The following is a 21400-nucleotide window of genomic DNA, read 5'->3' as shown; positions in this document are numbered from 1 at the left end:
CTGTGCTGAGCACACCTGTCATAGTACCTGAGCTGATTACACCTGTCGTAGTACCTGAGCTGAGCACACCTGTCGTAGTACCTGAGCTGATTACACCTGTCGTAGCACCCGAGCTGAGCACACCTGTAATAGTACCTGAGCTGATTACACCTGTCGTAGTACCTGAGCTGAGCACACCTGTCGTAGTACCTGAGCTGATTACACCTGTCGTAGCACCCGAGCTGAGCACACCTGTCATAGTACCTGAGCTGATTACACCTGTCGTAGTACCTGAGCTGAGCACACCTGTCGTAGTACCTGAGCTGAGCACACCTGTCGTAGTACCTGAGCTGAGCACACCTGTCGTAGTACCTGAGCTGAGCACACCTGTCGTAGTACCTGAGCTGAGCACACCTGTCGTAGTACCTGACTGCACATGCCGTTAATATAGTAGGTCTGATCCAGGCTATTATTTGGAAACATGCTACGCTAGGTAAAAATAAGAAAACGGACTGTAAGAATCTTAGAGCAGAGCTATGAGAAATAACAGCAACTAGTTACCGTTGGGTAGGTATGATAGTCCTGTGTAGCTCTCTATAAAGTGTACAAAAAACATGAAATTGCATAAGGCAGGAAGCAGAGGGGAGTCTATAAGCAGACGACAGGGCACTATGTACGGTGTGCCAGCTTCTCAGCCAATTCCAAGAAATGGTGAGGATCCAGAGTATGATTACAACCATTGCAAATGAAATTCCCGGCAAGGAGATCTAGAGATCATTCGAGATTGCACAGCGCAATGCTGCTCACTGTACAGGCTGCCCTCTGGAGGTGCTCCTACCCGGTCAGAGACCAGAAAGGGGCCTTCCGAGGTGTCTGCTCCACAGACAGCTCACCAGACCACCAGGGAAACTGCTGGACCACCTCACTGCAAAAAGGTAGGACAGGAAATAAATATATATATATATATATATATATATATATACACACACAGACACACATTATATACATATATAAATATATACACATACATCATACACACACATTATATAAATACACATACATTATATAGATACACATATATATATATGTTAAAAGGCCATTTGGCCTGAATTTGTGGAAGGAGTTCTGACCCCTATTTAAACTCGTACCCCCCTACTTACCTTTGTCGTTCAAGCTATTTGTCCCAGCACTTCCGGTCCATAGTTCCCGCCAAAATTCCAGCCTCCAACAGCAGTTTGTCGCCAGCAGCTCTCCTGCCTCCGACCTCCGTGCCTGCCAACCGGCTTCTAACAGACATCGCTACCCGGCTTCCGGTCACGGGACCGGCACGTCCACGTAAGCATAACGTGGTAAATAGAGTTCAGCTACAGTTGCAAGAAAAAAATATGTGAACCCTTTGGAATGATATGGATTTCTGCACAAATTGGTCATAAAATGTGATATGATCATCATCTAAGTCACAACAATAGACAATCACAGTCTGCTTAAACTAATAACACACAAAGAATGAAATGTAGCCATGTTTTTATTGAACACACCATGTAAACATTCATAGTACAGGTGGAAAAAGTATGTGAACCCCTAGACTAATGACATCTCCAAGAGCTAATTGGAGTGAGATGTCAGCCAACTGGAGTCCAATCAATGAGATGAGATTGGAGGTGTTGGTTACAGCTGCCCTGCCCTATAAAAAACACACACCAGTTCTGGGTTTGCTTTTCACAAGAAGCATTGCCTGATGTGAATGATGCCTTGCACAAAAGATCTCTCAGAAGACCTACGATTAAGAATTGCTCACTTGCATAAAGCTGGAAAGGGTTATAAAAGTATCTCCAAAAGCCTTGCTGTTCATCAGTCCACGGTAAGACAAACTGTTTATAAATGGCGAAAGTTCAGCACTGCTGCTACTCTCCCTAGGAGTGGCCGTCCTGTAAAGATGACTACAAGAGCACAGCGCAGACTGCTCATTGAGGTGAAGAAGAATCCTAGAGTGTCAGCTAAAGACTTACAAAAGTCACTGGCAAATGCTAACATCCCTGTTAGCGAATCTACAATACGTAAAACACTAAACAAGAATGGATTTCATGGAAGGATACCACAGAGGAAGCCACTGCTGTCCAAACAAAACATTGCTGCACGTTTACAGTTTGCACAAGAGCACCTGGATGTTCCACAGCAATACTGGCAAAATATTCTGTGGACAGATGAAACCAAAGTTGAGTTGTTTGGAAGAAACACACAACACTATGTGTGGCGAAAAAAAGGCACAGCACACCAACATCAAAACTTCATCCCAACTGTGAAGTATGGTGGTGGGGGCATCATAGTTTGGGGTTGCTTTCCTGCGTCAGGGCCTGGACAGATTGCTATCATTGAAGGAAAAATGAATTCCCAAGTTTATCAAGACATTTTGCAGGAGAACTTAAGGCCATCTGTCTACCAGCTGAAGCTCAACAGAAGATGGGTGTTGCAACAGGACAATGACCCAAAGCATAGAAGTAAATCAACAACAGAATGGCTTAAACAGAAGAAAATACGCCTTCTAAAGTGGCCCAGTCAGAGTCCTGACCTCAACCCGATTGGGATGCTGTGGCATGACCTCAAGAAAGCGATTCACACCAGACATCCCAAGAATATTTCTGAATGCTGAATTGAAACATATCTGTAAAGAGGAATGGTCAAGAATTACTCCTGACCGTTGTGCACATCTGATCTGCAACTACAGGAAACGTTTGGTTGAAGTTATTGCTGCCAAAGGAGGTTCAACCAGTTATTAAATCCAAGGGTTCACATACTTTTTCCACCTGTACTATGAATGTTTACATGGTGTGTTCAATAAAAACATGGCAACATTTCATTCTTTGTGTGTTATTAGTTTAAGCAGACTGTGATTGTCTATTGTTGTGACTTAGAAGATGATCAGATGACCAATTTGTGCAGAAATCCATATCATTCCAAAGGGTTCACATACTTTTTCTTGCAACTGTATTTCCCACGCTCGGGCCTAAAAACGCGGGGATAGGCTCCCTTCATAATACTTACCCGTTTGAGCATTTTAACCGTTCGTGTACTTCTGCAGTTCGTGCGGCTAACAGCTGACCGCAGAGTACACACACCTACGTTCTTTTGCATAACTAAACTGCCGACCGCACTAACTTATTCACGTTCGTCTATTAATTCGTATGGTTTAAACAGTCGACCGCAATGTACATGGCTTTTGTTTATTCTTTCGTGCGGCCCATTAACCGACCGCAGGTATTTATTTTCTGCTTACAGTCCTCTCCGTTTGTTCGTTTTTAGCCGAACGCAGGAGGCTTCAATGATTAAATTTACTAATCTGTTATTAAATGTATTTCGTAATGCCATTTGTTTAAACAAAATAACTCACCTTTCGCATTTTCTGCATCCTATATTAATTTATGTGTTAAGCATATGGCTCATCAGTTACTACTGGCTAAAATATTAAATCTGTCTCACTATTTCTCGGGCTATGGTCATATAAATCTATGAAACACACCATTTTTTTACACAGGGGAAAATTTCGGACCAACATTCAGGTCCCTCAGCTTACACAGGTTCTTACGTTACAGTATCATTGATACACACCTATCCCTATCCATACGTTCAACATTTTTACACCAGGCATGCCAGTGGCACGCCTCAGGCACACTAGCATCTATCTTACCCTTAGGATACCTTGATTGGACCTGTTCCCTTCAGAAGCAAGAAGATATATTGAAGTCTTCCTATGCCTTGACAAGGTTAGTATCTACATACGCTCAAGTACATCATTCAAAGAGACGAGCCCCATCAGGCTAGAGAACTGGCATTTAGGGTTAGGTATCCTAAGTAAATACACCAGTTCCGCGAGGTCTACTCCCCACCTCAACACGGAGGTTCAGCCCCACGACAAAATAATAGTTAGCAACCTCGCTAGCCCTTCTTTAGGGCTACAGCTAGGGCTTCCCAAGTCACAGCCACACGTTTTGAATCTCTTACGGTCATCGAGAGGCCAACATCCTGCCACCACGTTCAAGTGGCCACGAATTCCCTCAGCCCAAACCATAGGTAGAGCCTATCACCGCCACCTGGCACTAGCAGGGCCTCACCTGTCACTTTGTTCTAGGTAAATTCTTCACCTCGGCACTAGTTAGCAGGCCAGTTCTCCGAAGGTCTTATCCCCACCTCCATGACACCCTACTTATCCAAATTCATTATTCCTTTTTCAGAATGTCACAAGAATCCATCCCAATCATCGATTTTCCGTTGGACGAAATACCCAGCACGCCAATCAGGCCTGGGTCTCCAGAGGAATCCCTCACCCCTTCCACACCCAGATCCCTGAGATATTGGACCATTCCTAATATTTAAGCAGAGCTCAGACTCAGGGGTATCCCCTTTCCAGCCACGGCTAGAAATACAGAACTATACAACTCCAGTTAACAACTCAGATCCCACTCAGGAGACCTTGGCTGCTATTTTTGCCAACCTCCAAACGATCAACAACAGGCTGCTGAAAGTGGAATCGGCCATAGCCACACCAGGTGACTTGACAGGCCCAGCAGGCCCTCCCCTGGTGGTCTCGGCTGTACAGACTGGCATACCCCTCATTCCCCTCCCCCACCAGCCACTATCACTACCCTATACGTTTCACCGGCCCACTCTGTTCCAGCTTCCATAAAGAAGGAAATTCTTGATGGAAAGGATGTTAATCTAGTGTCACTACTCATAGCCTCCCAAGACATCCTAGAGAACAGAGCTTATAATTACGGTGACATTTCAGTAGTCTTAAAAGCCAGAGATCCATTCCCCAGTTTGTCATCGCCTTTGGCATTTATCGTGACGCCATCTGCACGGTGTACCCACATAGGAGGGAAGAGCTTGATATATACATGCACAAGGTGGTTGACTTAGGCATCAAGTACGGAGGGTCCTCATTTTATGACTATCACAAATCAGTGTCGGCCAAGGTAGCTACTCATCTGGCACAGTTCAACGTAAGAATCGACTGGTGCCAGATGGACACAGAACTGTTTTGCCGTCACTTTGCCGGTTTGAGGCCCCCGTCCTGTGCCTCCTGTAGTTCCACTTCTCACTCCACCGACTTGTGCCCTTGCGACGCAGACCCTTCCGCTTCCACCTGCACTTCTCACCACTCCTTCACCCCACACACGACAGGAAGGCGGGCAGAGAGACAAGCTGGGCAGCCCATTTCATTCCTGGGCAAGGCGCAGGTGTGCAATAACTTTAATGCGGGGGCATGCAGTTACAGTGCATGCAGGTTGTTGCACATCTGCTCCATTTGCTTCAGAGCTCACACCATGTGCCCGGCCCGACTGTCACCTAAGACATGAGTAACCAGGGTTTACATTGACATTCTGGATTACTATCTGTATTCACACCCAGCTAGGCATTTGGAAGTTTATATTATGACGGATTTCTCACAGGGGTTTTTACACGGACCTTATTGCCATCCCCACAGGTACACTTGAATGCCCTAAATCCTATTATCTGCATCCTATGACTCGCTTACGGTGGACCACCTTCTGTCCACAATCAAGGCTGGTGTCACGTTCAGCTCTTGCTCATCTTATACAAATACTCCAATAAAAAAACGTTTGTTTATTAACCTCTCTGCACCTCATTTCTTCCTCCATTCCCACCATCAACTCTTTCATACCCGCTGAGGAGTTCTCACTGTAATATGCCAATATTGATGATGCCATGCAAGCTACTATCTCAGCAGGTAGTCAGGCATGGTTAAGCAAGACAGGTATAACCAATGCCTTTAAACTGCTACCCATTCACCCTTCACTACGGCACTTGTACGGTGTAAAATGGAGGGATAAGTATTTTTTCTCTACCCAGCTCACGTTCGGGTCTAGGAGCAGCCCAAAGTTTTTTGACATCATCACAGAAACCCTCTGTGGGCTGCTCCTAAACATAATCAGGTGTCCATAAGTTATCCACTATCTGGACTGTTTTTGTTGCTTGTACCAGGCTCACATACACCCAGCAGTAGTCAAAGCATCACATCCCTTTTCACTACACTTGGGTCCTTCTGTCACCAAGCAAACGCTTGGTCTCTCTACCAAGCTGGTTTTCTTGGGGATAGTCTTAGACACCACAACTTTTCAAGCCAGCCTACCACCAGAGAAACTGATTCACATTAGGGAAAAGTTGTCCTGTTCCTACGGAGTGTTGCGTGCGCGGGAAGGGACTTCAGTCCTCACTGGGGTCCCTTGTCTTAGCGATACGTATCACTCCGCGGGGTGGGTCTTTTTTGTCTCTAAGCTACTTATTTTGCTCCATGGGGTGCCCGACTCCTGCCCAATCATTCTGGACGATCCGGCCAGGGCAGGTTTACACACGTGGAGTAGATTTCTGGCCGAATGGTACAGGGTCTCTTTGTTCATTCCACCACTTTTAGAGCTCTCACCCACAATTTACACAGACACAGCAGCACACACAGGGTTCACAGGCATTTTGGCAACCACTGGTTAGGGATTACTGGCCCACTGAGATGGATGCCTTGCCGGCCTTTAGAGAAACATTCACATTGTTTCACATCCCTGGTGTCCATAACACAGCTGCTGAAGCTCTTTCACGCTCTCAATTTCAGGTCTTCTTCCAGGCACCCCCTTCGGCCCACCACCTACCATCCAGGATACCACCGTACCACAAGCTTATCCTGGATTAAGCGGACTATTACACCACACACAGGCACTCACGCACCACGCACTTTCACCCAACACCACTATCACTTACGATAGGGCACTGACTATTTTTAACAAATTCACTGCAGAGTTTTACTTACAAGGAAACTTTTCCATTAAAACTATGGTGGCTTTTGCCTCCTTCTGTCACCTACACCTTAAACTATCACACAATACAATTAAACTCTACCTTACCGGGGTACAACACCACGGCCTCACAACCTTCCCTAATCACGCACCTTTCTTAACTTCCTACCCTATCAAGAAAATCCTCAAGGATATTTATAAGGTTACAGTTCCCCCTGGCACTACCAGATTACCGATACATGGTCCCATATTTAGGCTTCTTAGCGACCTACTGGACAAATACCCGTTTGACCGTAATACAAATCTGATCATTAAACCCGCCATCTTTTTGGCTTTCTACTGTTTCATCAGACCTAGGGAGTACACAGTAATACGTCAAGAAGATACTGCTCTATGCCTTAAACTTTCTCACCTAAAGAAAGTAGAAGACCACTACATTCTCTCATTACCTTCTACCAAAACCAATCACACTGCCTATCCAACTATCATTCCCCTCTTCCCTACCGAGACTCTTTGGTGCCCAGTAAATATACTGGATATACTCCTGTTGTCTCACCACACGCACTCACCAGACACTCCACTATTACTACTCCAAGGGAACCCACTCACCACAGCTAAATTCATTTCTCACGTCAGAACCCTACTATCAAGGTTGGGCTACAACCCAGCTTCTTTCTCTGGTCACTCATTTCGTATAGGCGCAGCATCATCAGCTTCAAGCTCTAACACCCCAGTCCACATCATTAAGGGACTAGGACACTGGAAATCCTCAATTTAAAATACTTATATACCTCGACCAGAGAGGGAGCTTCGACAAGCTTTCAGAAATCTTGCAGTAAAGTGTGTTTACTCTGAATCCTCTTTGTGCCCTCTTTTAATTACAGGCCTACTCGTACGTTGGTTTCGGCACACCTCAATCAACTCTGCATCTCCTTCTACGTTACATATTAGATAAATTCCGAGCACAAGTTGGAAGGCCATTTGGCCTGAATTTGTGGGAGGAGTAATGATCCTATATAAACCCTACCCCCCTACTTACATTTGTCGTGCAAGCCGTTTGTCCCCACCCACCTACATCCATCTATATTAACAATTCACCTTGTGGGCCCTCTTTTACAGGCCTACTTGTACGTTGGTTTCGGCACACCTCTACCAACTTTGCTTCCCCTTCTACATTCCATTACGTATTAGATAAATTCCGAGCACAAATATATCTACACACACACACACAAATTATATAGATACACGCACACGCATTATATACACACACAAACATTATATAGATACACATACACACAAACACATTATAGAGATACACACACACGCATTATATACACACATATATGCGCGCACACACACACACACATTTTATATATATATATATATATATATATATATATATATATATATATATACACACACACACACACATTATATACATATATATATAGATACACAAACACACGCACTATATACACAAACATATATATATATATACACATACACACACATTATATAGATACACATACATGCATTATCTATACACACACACACACACACACACAACAAAATAACGCACACAGCCAAATTATATGTATAGACATATTGGCACAGAGACTGAAACAACTTGAGCGAAGATATTCTATGAAATTCTGCAATATCGGCTCGGTTCATTGTATACGGCACTCAGATAATATTCCTCACCTTGTACAGAGCTCACGTCAGAATCAGCCACTTGTGTAATGGAGAAGCGGGACGGGGGGGTTGGAGACACACTAAACCTGGAGAGTTGCACAGATGGCGCTGGTTTTTGCAGGGGAACAGGGACAGGGAGGCTGTGCACTTCGGAACTCAGCATAGCTGGCGACAGTGAGGTGACAAATACGGTTTTCACGGGTGTGACGGGCAAGTCAGAGTCCCATTGTAATGTTCCACCTGCAAACAAGGAAACCGTACGGAGTGAGCAATGTGGCACGTCCCATCATACGTTACAGCCCTCTCTGTGTTAACCCCAGACCAGGCCTCGAGCTGCACAATTAGATAAAACATTTACTGGTTTCCTGTGCGATCCCAAGCCATGCTTTGACATAGAATGTATAACTGGGAATTTAATGACTTGCTATAAAGGTGCTAGTAGGATACTGCCACCCAGGGGTAGTGGGAGTTTGAGTATTTATACTAGTAAGGTACAGGTTGAACTTACTCTCTTCTAAAAGGTGGGGGTCTACTGTTTCCTTGTGTGGGCTCTGCTCCCCCGCTCTCTGTGCAGCGCTGGGCCCGTTATCTGGACTTGTGTTGGGGAAATCCGGTTCTGCCAGTTCCCTGGTCGGACTCTCCTAAACACAAACGGAGAAGCCGTAAGAGTTAGAACGTTGATAGACAGACAGATTGCGGATGTTGGAGCAGTTAGTGAAGCCGGGCTGCTTCTGGATCAGTGTAACTCTAATGCTATCATGCTAGTCAGTTTGTTTTATTTAACGTTAACATTAAAACACTCCACAAGTCTGGTCCAGTAGGATGGTGTTTATGGGATCATAATAGAAGGGACAGACTACAGTAAAAGGTTTATTTACTAAACAGCGAATTAAGAGTCAACATTCAAAGCTTCGGCCAACACAGCTGCAGTGGAGAATGTGGTTTCAAAACTCAGCTTGTTTAGCCCTTATTTGGAAATCTGTTTTGAATCCACCCAACTCACTGTTTATTCAATAAACCCCCAGAAAAACAGTATCTGCAAAGTGATTCTGATTGAATTATTTGCAAGTTCGTAGTCCAGCACCCATCATCCTCAGGCATGCGGACACTACGGATTTACAAAGTGCTTTCAGAAATGATATCTAATACCCAGAGGGCTTTGCATGAGAGAACGGATCCTTATTGTAACAGCTGTATTACAGAGGCTCCAACATCTTAGCTGAACAGAGAGATATGGCAGAGAGTGTATGCAGCATTATATGCAGGAATCGTCCGTGTGTTAAAGGGACATGACCATCAAAGTATACAATGACTGAGTGTGCAGTTAAACTTGTACACAGCGTTATTTACTGTTCATTTAAGGTCAGAGAAGCCGAATTGGAAGCGTAGCCTGCTTGGAGAATTCTTCTTTAAATTCACATTTACATTTTCGTTTTAGTGAATAACCCTCAGGGTAGTTGGGATAATGCTGTACCACAAGTCTGCGTTATCTTTACTAAAAGGATAGAGACATAAGCAAACATGAAAGACATTGAAACTTTATCAGCGTGAGAGAGATGGAGCGATTATACTCAATCTGTAAAGAAAAGCATCTGACAGACGGCACTGAGTGAATCTGACAGACGGCACTGAGTGAATCTGACAGACGGCACTGAGTGAATCTGACGGCACTGAGTGAATCTGACGGCACTGAGTGAATCTGACAGACAGCACTGAGTGAATCTGACAGACGGCACTGAGTGAATCTGACAGACGGCACTGAGTGAATCTGACAGACGGCACTGAGTGAATCTGACAGACGGCACTGAGTGAATCTGACAGACGGCACTGAGTGAATCTGACAGACGGCACTGAGTGAATCTGACAGACGGCACTGAGTGAATCTGACAGACAGCACTGAGTGAATCTGACAGACGGCACTGAGTGAATCTGACAGACGGCACTGAGTGAATCTGACAGACGGCACTGAGTGAATCTGACAGACGGCACTGAGTGAATCTGACAGACAGCACTGAGTGAATCTGACAGACGGCACTGAGTGAATCTGACAGACGGCACTGAGTGAATCTGACAGATGGCACTGAGTAAATCTGACAGACGGCACTGAGTAAATCTGACAGACAGCACTGAGTGAATCTGACGGCACTGAGTGAATCTGACAGACGGCACTGAGTAAATCTGACAGACAGCACTGAGTAAATCTGACGGCACTGAGTGAATCTGACAGACGGCACTGAGTGAATCTGACAGACAGCACTGAGTGAATCTGACAGACGGCACTGAGTGAATCTGACAGACGGCACTGAGTGAATCTGACAGACGGCACTGAGTGAATCTGACAGACGGCACTGAGTGAATCTGACAGACGGCACTGAGTGAATCTGACAGACAGCACTGAGTGAATCTGACAGACAGCACTGAGTGAATCTGACGGCACTGAGTGAATCTGACGGCACTGAGTGAATCTGACAGACGGCACTGAGTGAATCTGATAACTACACAGAGTGAGTCTGATAACTGCACTGAGTGAATCTGACAGACAGCAGTGTGTGAATCTGACAGCACTGAGTGAATCTGCTAACTACACAGAGTGAGTCTGATAATTGCACCAAGTGAATCTGACAGCTGCCCTTGGAAATATTATAAACTAATTAAAGTTGTGTATTCTGGTAAATGTAAATAACACTTTCCATATTAGGGTCCTTTTGAAGTGAGACTCTGTTAACTTGCAATTGAAGTAAAATACATTCAGTCCATCCCGGCTCGGTTTACCGACTGTTTAAACGTGAGAGGCTGATGTGATCCACAGAAGAGACAACGAATCTCCTCCCCTCCGACTTCCTGATTTCTGGGGACCTCCCCTTCCCCTCCGACTTACTGAATACTGGGGACCTCTCCACCCCTTTCCCTCTGACTTACTGATTGCTGGGCACCTCTCCTCCCCTTCCCCTCTGACTTACTGATTTCTGGGGACCTCTCCTCCCCTTCCCCTCTGACTTACTGATTTATGGGCACCTCTCCTCCCCTTCCCCTCTGACTTACTGATTTCTGGGGACCTCTCCACCCCTTTCCCTCTGACTTACTGATTTATGGGCACCTCTCCTCCCCTTCCCCTCTGACTTACTGATTTCTGGGGACCTCTCCTCCCCTTCCCCTCTGACTTACTGATTTATGGGCACCTCTCCTCCCCTTCCCCTCTGACTTACTGATTTATGGGCACCTCTCCTCCCCTTCCCCTCTGACTTACTGATTTCTGGGGACCTCTCCACCCCTTTCCCTCTGACTTACTGATTTATGGGCACCTCTCCTCCCCTTCCCCTCTGACTTACTGATTTCTGGGCACCTCTCCTCCCCTTCCCCTCTGACTTACTGATTTATGGGCACCTCTCCTCCCCTTCCCCTCTGACTTACTGATTTCTGGGGACCTCTCCTCCCCTTTCCCTCTGACTTACTGATTTATGGGCACCTCTCCTCCCCTTCCCCTCTGACTTACTGATTTCTGGGGACCTCTCCTCCCCTTCCCCTCTGACTTACTGATTTCTGGGGACCTCTCCTCCCCTTCCCCTCTGACTTACTGATTTCTGGGGACCTCTCCACCCCTTCCCCTCTGACTTACTGATTTATGGGCACCTCTCCTCCCCTTCCCCTCTGACTTACTGATTTCTGGGGACCTCTCTTCCCCTCCGACTTACTGATTTCTGGGCACCTCTCCTCCCCTTCCCCTCTGACTTACTGATTTATGGGCACCTCTCCTCCCCTTCCCCTCTGACTTACTGATTTCTGGGGACCTCTCCTCCCCTTTCCCTCTGACTTACTGATTGCTGGGGACCTCTCCTCCCCTTCCCCTCTGACTTACTGATTTCTGGGGACCTCTCCTCCCCTTTCCCTCTGACTTACTGATTGCTGGGGACCTCTCCTCCCCTTCCCCTCTGACTTACTGATTTCTGGGGACCTCTCCTCCCCTTCCCCTCTGACTTACTGATTTCTGGGCACCTCTCCTCCCCTTCCCCTCTGACTTACTGATTTATGGGCACCTCTCCTCCCCTTCCCCTCTGACTTACTGATTTCTGGGGACCTCTCCACCCCTTTCCCTCTGACTTACTGATTTATGGGCACCTCTCCTCCCCTTCCCCTCTGACTTACTGATTTCTGGGGACCTCTCCTCCCCTTCCCCTCTGACTTACTGATTTCTGGGGACCTCTCCACCCCTTCCCCTCTGACTTACTGATTTATGGGCACCTCTCCTCCCCTTCCCCTCTGACTTACTGATTTCTGGGGACCTCTCCTCCCCTTTCCCTCTGACTTACTGATTGCTGGGGACCTCTCCTCCCCTTCCCCTCTGACTTACTGATTTCTGGGGACCTCTCCACCCCTTCCCCTCTGACTTACTGATTTATGGGCACCTCTCCTCCCCTTCCCCTCTGACTTACTGATTTCTGGGGACCTCTCCACCCCTTCCCCTCTGACTTACTGATTTATGGGCACCTCTCCTCCCCTTCCCCTCTGACTTACTGATTTCTGGGGACCTCTCTTCCCCTCCGACTTACTGATTTCTGGGCACCTCTCCTCCCCTTCCCCTCTGACTTACTGATTTCTGGGGACCTCTCCACCCCTTCCCCTCTGACTTACTGATTTATGGGCACCTCTCCTCCCCTTCCCCTCTGACTTACTGATTTCTGGGGACCTCTCCTCCCCTTTCCCTCTGACTTACTGATTGCTGGGGACCTCTCCTCCCCTTCCCCTCTGACTTACTGATTTCTGGGGACCTCTCCTCCCCTTTCCCTCTGACTTACTGATTGCTGGGGACCTCTCCTCCCCTTCCCCTCTGACTTACTGATTTCTGGGGACCTCTCCTCCCCTTCCCCTCTGACTTACTGATTTCTGGGGACCTCTCCTCCCCTTTCCCTCTGACTTACTGATTTCTGGGGACCTCTCCTCCCCTTCCCCTCTGACTTACTGATTTCTGGGGACCTCTCCTCCCCTTCCCCTCTGACTTACTGATTTCTGGGGACCTCTCCACCCCTTCCCCTCTGACTTACTGATTTATGGGCACCTCTCCTCCCCTTCCCCTCTGACTTACTGATTTCTGGGGACCTCTCCTCCCCTTTCCCTCTGACTTACTGATTGCTGGGGACCTCTCCTCCCCTTCCCCTCTGACTAACTGATTTCTGGGGACCTCTCCTCCCCTTTCCCTCTGACTTACTGATTGCTGGGGACCTCTCCTCCCCTTCCCCTCTGACTTACTGATTTCTGGGGACCTCTCCTCCCCTTCCCCTCTGACTTACTGATTTCTGGGGACCTCTCCTCCCCTTTCCCTCTGACTTACTGATTGCTGGGGACCTCTCCTCCCCTTCCCCTCTGACTTACTGATTTCTGGGGACGTCTCCTCCCCTTTCCCTCTGACTTACTGATTGCTGGGGACCTCTCCTCCCCTTCCCCTCTGACTTACTGATTTCTGGGGACCTCTCCTCCCCTTCCCCTCTGACTTACTGATTTCTGGGGACCTCTCCTCCCCTTTCCCTCTGACTTACTGATTGCTGGGGACCTCTCCTCCCCTTCCCCTCTGACTTACTGATTTCTGGGGACCTCTCCACCCCTTCCCCTCTGACTTACTGATTTATGGGCACCTCTCCTCCCCTTCCCCTCTGACTTACTGATTTCTGGGGACCTCTCCTCCCCTTTCCCTCTGACTTACTGATTGCTGGGGACCTCTCCTCCCCTTCCCCTCTGACTTACTGATTTCTGGGGACCTCTCCTCCCCTTCCCCTCTGACTTACTGATTTCTGGGGACCTCTCCTCCCCTTTCCCTCTGACTTACTGATTGCTGGGGACCTCTCCTCCCCTTCCCCTCTGACTTACTGATTGCTAGGGACCTCTCCTCCCCTTTCCCTCTGACTTACTGATTGCTGGGGACCTCTCCTCCTCTATATTACTGATTTCTGGGCACCTCTCCTCCCCTTCTCCTCTGACTTACTGAATACTGGGGATTTCTCTTCCCCTCTGACTTACTGATTTCTGGGCACCTCTCCTCCCCTTCCCCTCTGACTTACGGATTTCTGGGGACCCCTCATCCCCTTCTCCTCTGACTTACTGATTTATGGGGACCTCTGCTCCCCTTCTCCTTTGACTTTCTGATTTCTGGGGACATCTCTTCCCCGCTGACTTACTGATTTCTGGGGACCTCTCTTCCCCGCTGACTTACTGATTTCTGGGGACCTCTCTTCTTACTGATTTCTGGGGATCTCCCCTTCTCTTCTGACTTACTGATTTCTGGGACCTCTCTTCCTCTCTGACTGACTGATTTTTGGGGACCTCTCCTCCTCTGACTTACTGATTTTTGAGGAACTCTCCTCCCCTCTGACTTACTTATTTCTGGGAACAGAGGTTCCCAGAAATAAGTAAGTCAGAGGGGAGGAGAGTTCCTCAAAAATCAGTAAGTCAGAGGAGGAGAGGTCCCCAGAAATCAGTAAGTCAGTAAGGAAGAGAGGTCCCCAGAAACCAGTAAGTCAGATGAGATGAGGTCCCCAGAAATCAGTAAGTCATGGGGAAGAGAGGTCCCCAGAAACCAGTAAGTCAGAGGAGAAGAGGAGGAGCGGTCCCCTTCCCCTCTGACTTACTGATTTCTGGGGACCTTGAAGGAGGGAAAGAAACATTGTGTCTGCTCTCTCTGTGCTGACTGACAGGTACAAAGGGTGGAGCTTCTAACAATGATTGACTCCAGGGAGCTAAGATGGAGGTGCCCAGATGTAGGATGATAATTTCTAAATTTAATTCTATTTTTTTGCATCTCAAAAATATATATTTTGTATAGATAAGTTAACATAGTATTCCTGGGACTCCTGGGAAGTTACACTGATCTCATGATACAGGTTTATCAATCTCTTGTTTAACTGCTTGTAAAAGCAAAAGCATCTAAAAATGAATATTTGTAAAAAGTTTAACATACAGAGATACAATCATACATTGGTCATCTACCTTTAATAATGAACTAACCTGATCAAACAAGTAGACAGTGACGTCATCGTAGAAAGAGACTGCTTTCTTTTTCCGATCAAAGTTGGGCAGCTTTAGAAGGCTGCGGAGGTGCCCAGAGCTGCCATTTTCAGTGATAATTATAGGCACAGCCCCGTGTTCCTCCTCGCTCTCCTCACTGTGTTCCTGGATGTTATAGCAGCGAAGCTCTTCATCTGATTCATCACTGTCATCACTTTCTTCATCCTCATCGTCATCTTCTATAGTTGGAGACTCACCAATCCGGCCCTCCTTTCGAGGAAGTGGAGGAGAGAGGCATTTTGAAAGATGGGTGGCTCCGTGGGCTTCTCTGTGTGAAGATATCGCCTTTTCTTCTTGTAGCCCAGTGGTGAGGGTAATAATGCCTGATGCCCCTTGTTTGACAGGACATCCTTTGGTCAAGGAAATCTGCACAGGGGACAATGTGAAGGTACTGTGAGGGGCAGAGTCTACCGTTGATTGGGGACTGGGTGCCTTATCCAAAAAAGATTCTTTGAGGGATTCCATGCCTAAGCCTTCATCTACAGAATCCTCTCTAACTAAAGAGTCAGGCTGCAAAAGTGAATGATCTTTTGGCACAGGAGATGGTGGTAGAGGTGACAAAGTCCCCAGGGAACACTGGCTTTCGGTGACTGTAACATCACTTTTTAGTTCAGTTTTGGAATAAGGAAAACTTTCTGCTAAATGGCAGTCTAGAGGCTGTAACTCCAGGTTAACGCTTGTTGGATCGCCAGGGCATTCTTTGTGTCCTTCTTCCACTTCCTGATCTTTTCCTTCCTCGTCCTCGTCCTTTGCAGAAGACTCGTAGTCTGAGAAGTATGCAGAGTCTCTGTAAGGGTTTTTGGCATCCAGACTTTGTAATTCACTGCTTACTGACCGTGAAATTGACATTTCTCCAGGACCCAAACCATGTTCTTGGGATTGACTTAGTTGATAATAAGGCTCGGTATCCCTGCTGTCCTGCGGTTCCTTTTGCACAAATTCAGGGGACTCGTAATTTTCAGTATCATATCCACTGTCTAGAGCTTTGGGCTGCCCACATGGAGCATAGGATCCAAGGCTGAAGGCTTCACAGGAGCTTGCAGTTGACGGCATGTCTAAGGAATCCAAGGAATCTGGGGTCCCTACCTGCTTCTGCAAAGATCTAAAGGATTGGACTGTGTCACCTCTCTCACTGGACAAGTCAGTGAAGACTCCAGAAGTCACTTCCATTGTGTCCTCATCGTCACTGTCACTCTGTATATGATAGGAATCTGTGAGAGAAGGTTTATCTGGGGTTTCACTTTCTTTGCTGGGTGAAATACACAGATCATTCATCCCCTCTGATAAAATGTTTGGACATAATCCTTGAGGGAAGGGAACCGAAACTCCCTGTTCGGAGATGTCAATGCTGTGTGTAGGTTCCGGCAAAACACGAGGCTCACAGAGCCATAATAAAGTAGCACCAAGCGGATCCATGCCTTGATTCAAGTCTTTGACTGCATTCATTGGAGAAAGCAATGAAACATCTGTGTGTCCTGCACAGAAAGTGCTAGATTCAATCTGCCCAGCTTCTGCTGTAGATGGAGAAGCTTCAGTGTCACGTTGTCGGTCCAGCCATACTGAGCATTCCTGCCTAAAATCAGTCACCTCACCGTTTGATAATTGGTCACTTGTTTCTTCAAGTGAAGGACTGATATTTTCGATATCACCAGACTCCATGTTCTGCCAGGATTCAGGACCATATGGCTCAGTGTCTGCCAGCTGGGATTCCTCAGTGCGGCGGTTGCACCATGTATCAGCATTGTGGCCTTGTGGTGCACTGGAGATGTTATTGTTGGATGAGGCATTTGACGCCCAGTGTGGGGAAAAGTTAGTGAGCCGAGAAGTCATCCCAAACAGTTCTCCCTGAATATCAGTATGTGGACTTACTTCTTCGTTTTGTACTGTGATAGAATCTAGATTTGAGCTGCATTCTTTCTGCCGTTTCTCTTCAGGTTCTGATCTGTCTACAAGTGCCAACTTTACAGTGTCCAAACGAGCCTGGCACAGCTGGCTCAGACATGGTGAAGCCCCAAGAGGGTCAATAAATGCACCAGCTTCACAACTCTCTGCCTCCAATGGGTCAACATGAAGCTTCTCTTGTGACCCAGCTTCTCCAAAAGGTTCGTAGTTCTGTTCACCGTGCTCACTGGCTGGTTCCTGATCACCTACAGCAGAACACATGGCTTGTCCCAGGAGAGGCTCCATGGACAATGAAATAGAAGAGCTATTTCCAAAGGAACCGTTATCTTTTACAGATAGCCCCCCATTTGGTGAAATGTCATGTTGAGGAAGGCTGCTGTTCACTGGCTCCTCAATACGAATATAATAGTCTCCAGCAACTGAAGGGCTACGGGCACTTAGAACAGGTACCACTTCAAGAGGTCGAGAGCCGGGAATGCATTCTTTGTTCTCGTAACACGATGGAGAAACACCCAAGCTCAGTCTGTCACCTGTGCTTGGTGTATAGTACATATCTTGGTAGGGTGGGCACCCTGGACTCAGTGGGTACTGTTCATGTCTCCCTCGTTCCCACTTATACTCAAAGTTGAGCCCCTGACTGGTCTGGGTAACTGTTAATACATCATCACCATCCGAGTGGAATCCATCTGAAGAGAAATGCTCCAGCAGAGGGTAGGAGGAAAGTTCAGACTCATGATGTCCTCCACTACCAGCTCCACCATTGGGCTTCATGGAGTTCCAGCGCTTCTCAAACTCCTCCTCCAGTTCGCTGGCTCCCTTCACGCTTAAGTAAGAAAGCAGAAGGTGGACCTCCTCGGCCGTGGGTCTTTGATCAGGCTGAAGCCAGCAGAACTGCATCACCTCGAACCTGCAATCACAGACACAATCAGTAAGTAAGTCGTCACGAAGAAGGAATTCTCTGGTGTGAAATCCCTGCTCTTTGCACAGGTAGCTCTACAGTGATATTTCCGATGTGTTTCTCTGCGTTAAATCCCCAGTGTGCTCTTTTCCAAGCTAATAAACCTATAGTGTACAACGTATGTCTTTACAGTTAAATCCCAATGCGTTTGTTTTTTCCTTCTGGTAAGCATGCAAAGAATAAGAACCGATTACATGGTAAAAAACTGATTCTCTGTGATATCATTTAACGACAGTAAATCTATCCATTCATCCATCCAAGCTGTAAGTTTGTTGTGTGATCCATGTTTGAATGGAATTAGATTGCTGAACATATTCTTAAAAAACAAAGAGGATTATTCACCAAATCAGAAATTTTGGATAATTGGCAGGGAGATTATACATTACAGGTAAAAAAATAAATAAAAAAAATGTAACAAATCTCCAACATGTTTTTTTTTTTAATTACATTTGCAATTTCCCTGTCACTTAATAAGGAATTAGTCTGCGGTGTCCTGCAGACAGATGGAAGAATTGTGGTTTTAATTTGGTGGGTGCCTGCGCTGTGTAAAGCTGTGTGTATCTTTAATTATAGATACGCCATAATGCTCAGCACTGCGTCACAGCTGCAAAGTGAGGTGGTGTGCACATAAACAATCAACAGACACTATTCGCATTCTCTCACTGTTCCTGTACATATCTAATTTCAGGAAAATAATAGGCCCGTCAGCAGCCAAATAGCTACTTAAAGTGCAATGCTTTTCTACCTTTAGCTTCTGGCAAATCACCTGTCTGCATGCAAGCCTCGTGTTATATTGCTGTGATAGAGCTGCGCTGAACACAACTTAAAAAATATATATATATATTTTTGCTAACTAATCCCCCGTGTGGATGTCTGGAATAACAAATGAACCTGTCTCCTCTTTAAAGTAAAAAAAAAAAAAAAAACTGTTTAAAAGTCAACGTAATGAAACTTCAACTGTTGTTAAACTGCAAATTCTTCAGTGATGATGGAACTTGTAGTCCAACAATGCCCAGAAGGCCAGCGTTTATCAGAGTGGTGTCAGTAGTTGTAGTAGTAGTTGTAGAGACGGGTGTAAAAATGCATTTTAAGGAACGTGTCCAAGTAACATTTTTGGAAATTGGCGAACGAATTGAATTGTTTTACCTGTTGAATGTACAGGTGAGATCAATTTGAAATCAATTAATTCCTTTATAAATTAACAAAAATGTTATTTGAACAAATTGCTTAAACTCATTTTTGCACAAGTCCAGTTTCTGTGGCCGGCTGCTAGCTCCCAGTCTGTGATGGGTACTCGTTACTCACCATCGGTCTGAAAGCAGCTGGTTGAGCTGAGGCTTAGGTAGTTTAAGCTGCTGTTCCTTGATGACATAGCACAGAACCTGCCGGTCCGAGTACTCTTCGTATGGCTGACGACCCAACTCAAAAAGTTCCCACAAAGTAACGCCAAGCGACCTGCGATGGTAAAGGGAACAGTTACTGCGGGGTAAGGCACATCCAAGCAATGTCCTATTCGTGGGGCCAAACAGAAGAGACCTCGTAATGACACGACTTATGGAATGTCTACATCTGGATCATAACCATGAAACATAAACCTGACCCCCCATTACTCTCCGATTGTGCATTCATCCACAGAACTGTCTGATCATTCACAGGTCACTCAATCTTCTCTTGTTTCAACCAACATGAATCACTCACCATGAGCTTCTCGCTCCCATGATTCAATGTCACACTCAATTCTTTATTTACCTTGCTTCCAATGAACCCAGATCACCCACCGCCCATCCTGCCGCCCTACAATATCTATATTTAATACTGGCTGCAGCATTAGCCGGATTACTGTATATTGTGAATGGTGCTGACATTCTTAGCCTCCTAAAGTCAGAGGTCTCTATAAGACATCACTGTGCAGGTGGTGAGGCTCAGGCATTCTTGCCCGGCCGTTAACGTGGCTGTTTGGGTCCTATACCTCGGAACCACACCCTACATCTTCCTGAGCCGATCCCTCATTACTGCCAGCTGGTATTTACAAACCCACAGCACAGCTAAAGTGCAGCTTTCAGAATGGAAATATCATAAGGAATAAAGTTAAAAGCTGCATTTATCTGTGCAGAAATGCATTAATGTGAGAGCCCATTGTGGAGGGTCAGAATAGAAAGAAACAAAACCCTAACAAACAGACATGCTTTCTGCCACAATTTACATAAAAGAGACAGACATTGAGAGAACATGACAGCAGGTTACGCACCAACAACTGAAGAGAAGAGAGAAGGAAATACAAGGTTATTCTCACCAGATATTGCTTGTTTTGGTCTGGTCCACCACAAGTAGGTTCCCATGTACCTCGTCGATGAGTTCTGGCGCGATCCAGCGCAGTGGCACCCACAGCTGGTCCGATGTTACGAGGTAATCATCCTGCCAGGCATAAACACAGCTAGTTGCTCAGCTTCAGCTACAAGCTCCCCTGCCGCTTCCTCTCCCCCCTCCCTGAAGATCAGCAGACGTCTGAGTCACCCTGACGGAGAGAGGTTAGAAAGTCCCCTCCTCCCCCTTGGGGCAGAGACGTGCTCTGAACTTGGAGAGTGCCTAGTTCCCCCTTTACTCTGTTTAATACGGGCAAGCTCAGTGCCTACTTTGGCACCGACCGGGGACAGCTGGCACAGTGTCAAGGCGTTTGGTTACAAACTGCAGAATGTGTGTAACATAGTAACAGGAAGGATGGTAAACCCCACTACCCATGGGCAGCACTGCTTGGCATCGATAAAAGGCTGAGGAATGCAGAATGATAGGTTAAACCGATTGCTGTATGGCTGGTACTCACATCTTTACTTGCAGCATTCTATTTACTAAGAAAGATGCAGTGAGTGACAGTGCTGTACACACAGCAGGTAGACTGTACCAGGCACTCGGAGAGCAGTACAAGTGTCGGGGGGCCACGTGACATGGAAAGAGGCAGCATGCAGGGATGTGACAAGGTTAATCCCATCATTTACGCAAATGCAGGATTCAA

The 21400-nt window shown here is 46.5% G+C and overlaps 1 protein-coding gene across 5 annotated transcripts in view; it reads right to left on the bottom strand.

The window, feature by feature from the left end:
• AATK (apoptosis associated tyrosine kinase) overlaps nucleotides 1-21400 on the bottom strand; it is a 92986-nt gene that overhangs the window by 3227 nt on the left and 68359 nt on the right. For all 5 annotated transcript variants that reach the window (XM_063456304.1, XM_063456305.1, XM_063456308.1 and 2 more), the window contains 5 exons: nucleotides 20684-20805; nucleotides 19696-19845; nucleotides 15471-18339; nucleotides 8986-9118; nucleotides 8487-8717 (listed from right to left, as the gene is read on the bottom strand). In XM_063456304.1, the coding sequence (XP_063312374.1) occupies nucleotides 8487-8717; nucleotides 8986-9118; nucleotides 15471-18339; nucleotides 19696-19845; nucleotides 20684-20805 (3505 nt within the window). The remainder of the gene's footprint in view (nucleotides 1-8486; nucleotides 8718-8985; nucleotides 9119-15470; nucleotides 18340-19695; nucleotides 19846-20683; nucleotides 20806-21400) is intronic.

Source organism: Pelobates fuscus, chromosome 5, assembly GCF_036172605.1.
Source record: "Pelobates fuscus isolate aPelFus1 chromosome 5, aPelFus1.pri, whole genome shotgun sequence".
NCBI classification, from domain to species: domain Eukaryota; kingdom Metazoa; phylum Chordata; class Amphibia; order Anura; family Pelobatidae; genus Pelobates; species Pelobates fuscus.
The sequence above is the reverse complement of the archived record's forward strand: the minus strand, read 5'-3'. Positions and strand labels throughout refer to the sequence as shown.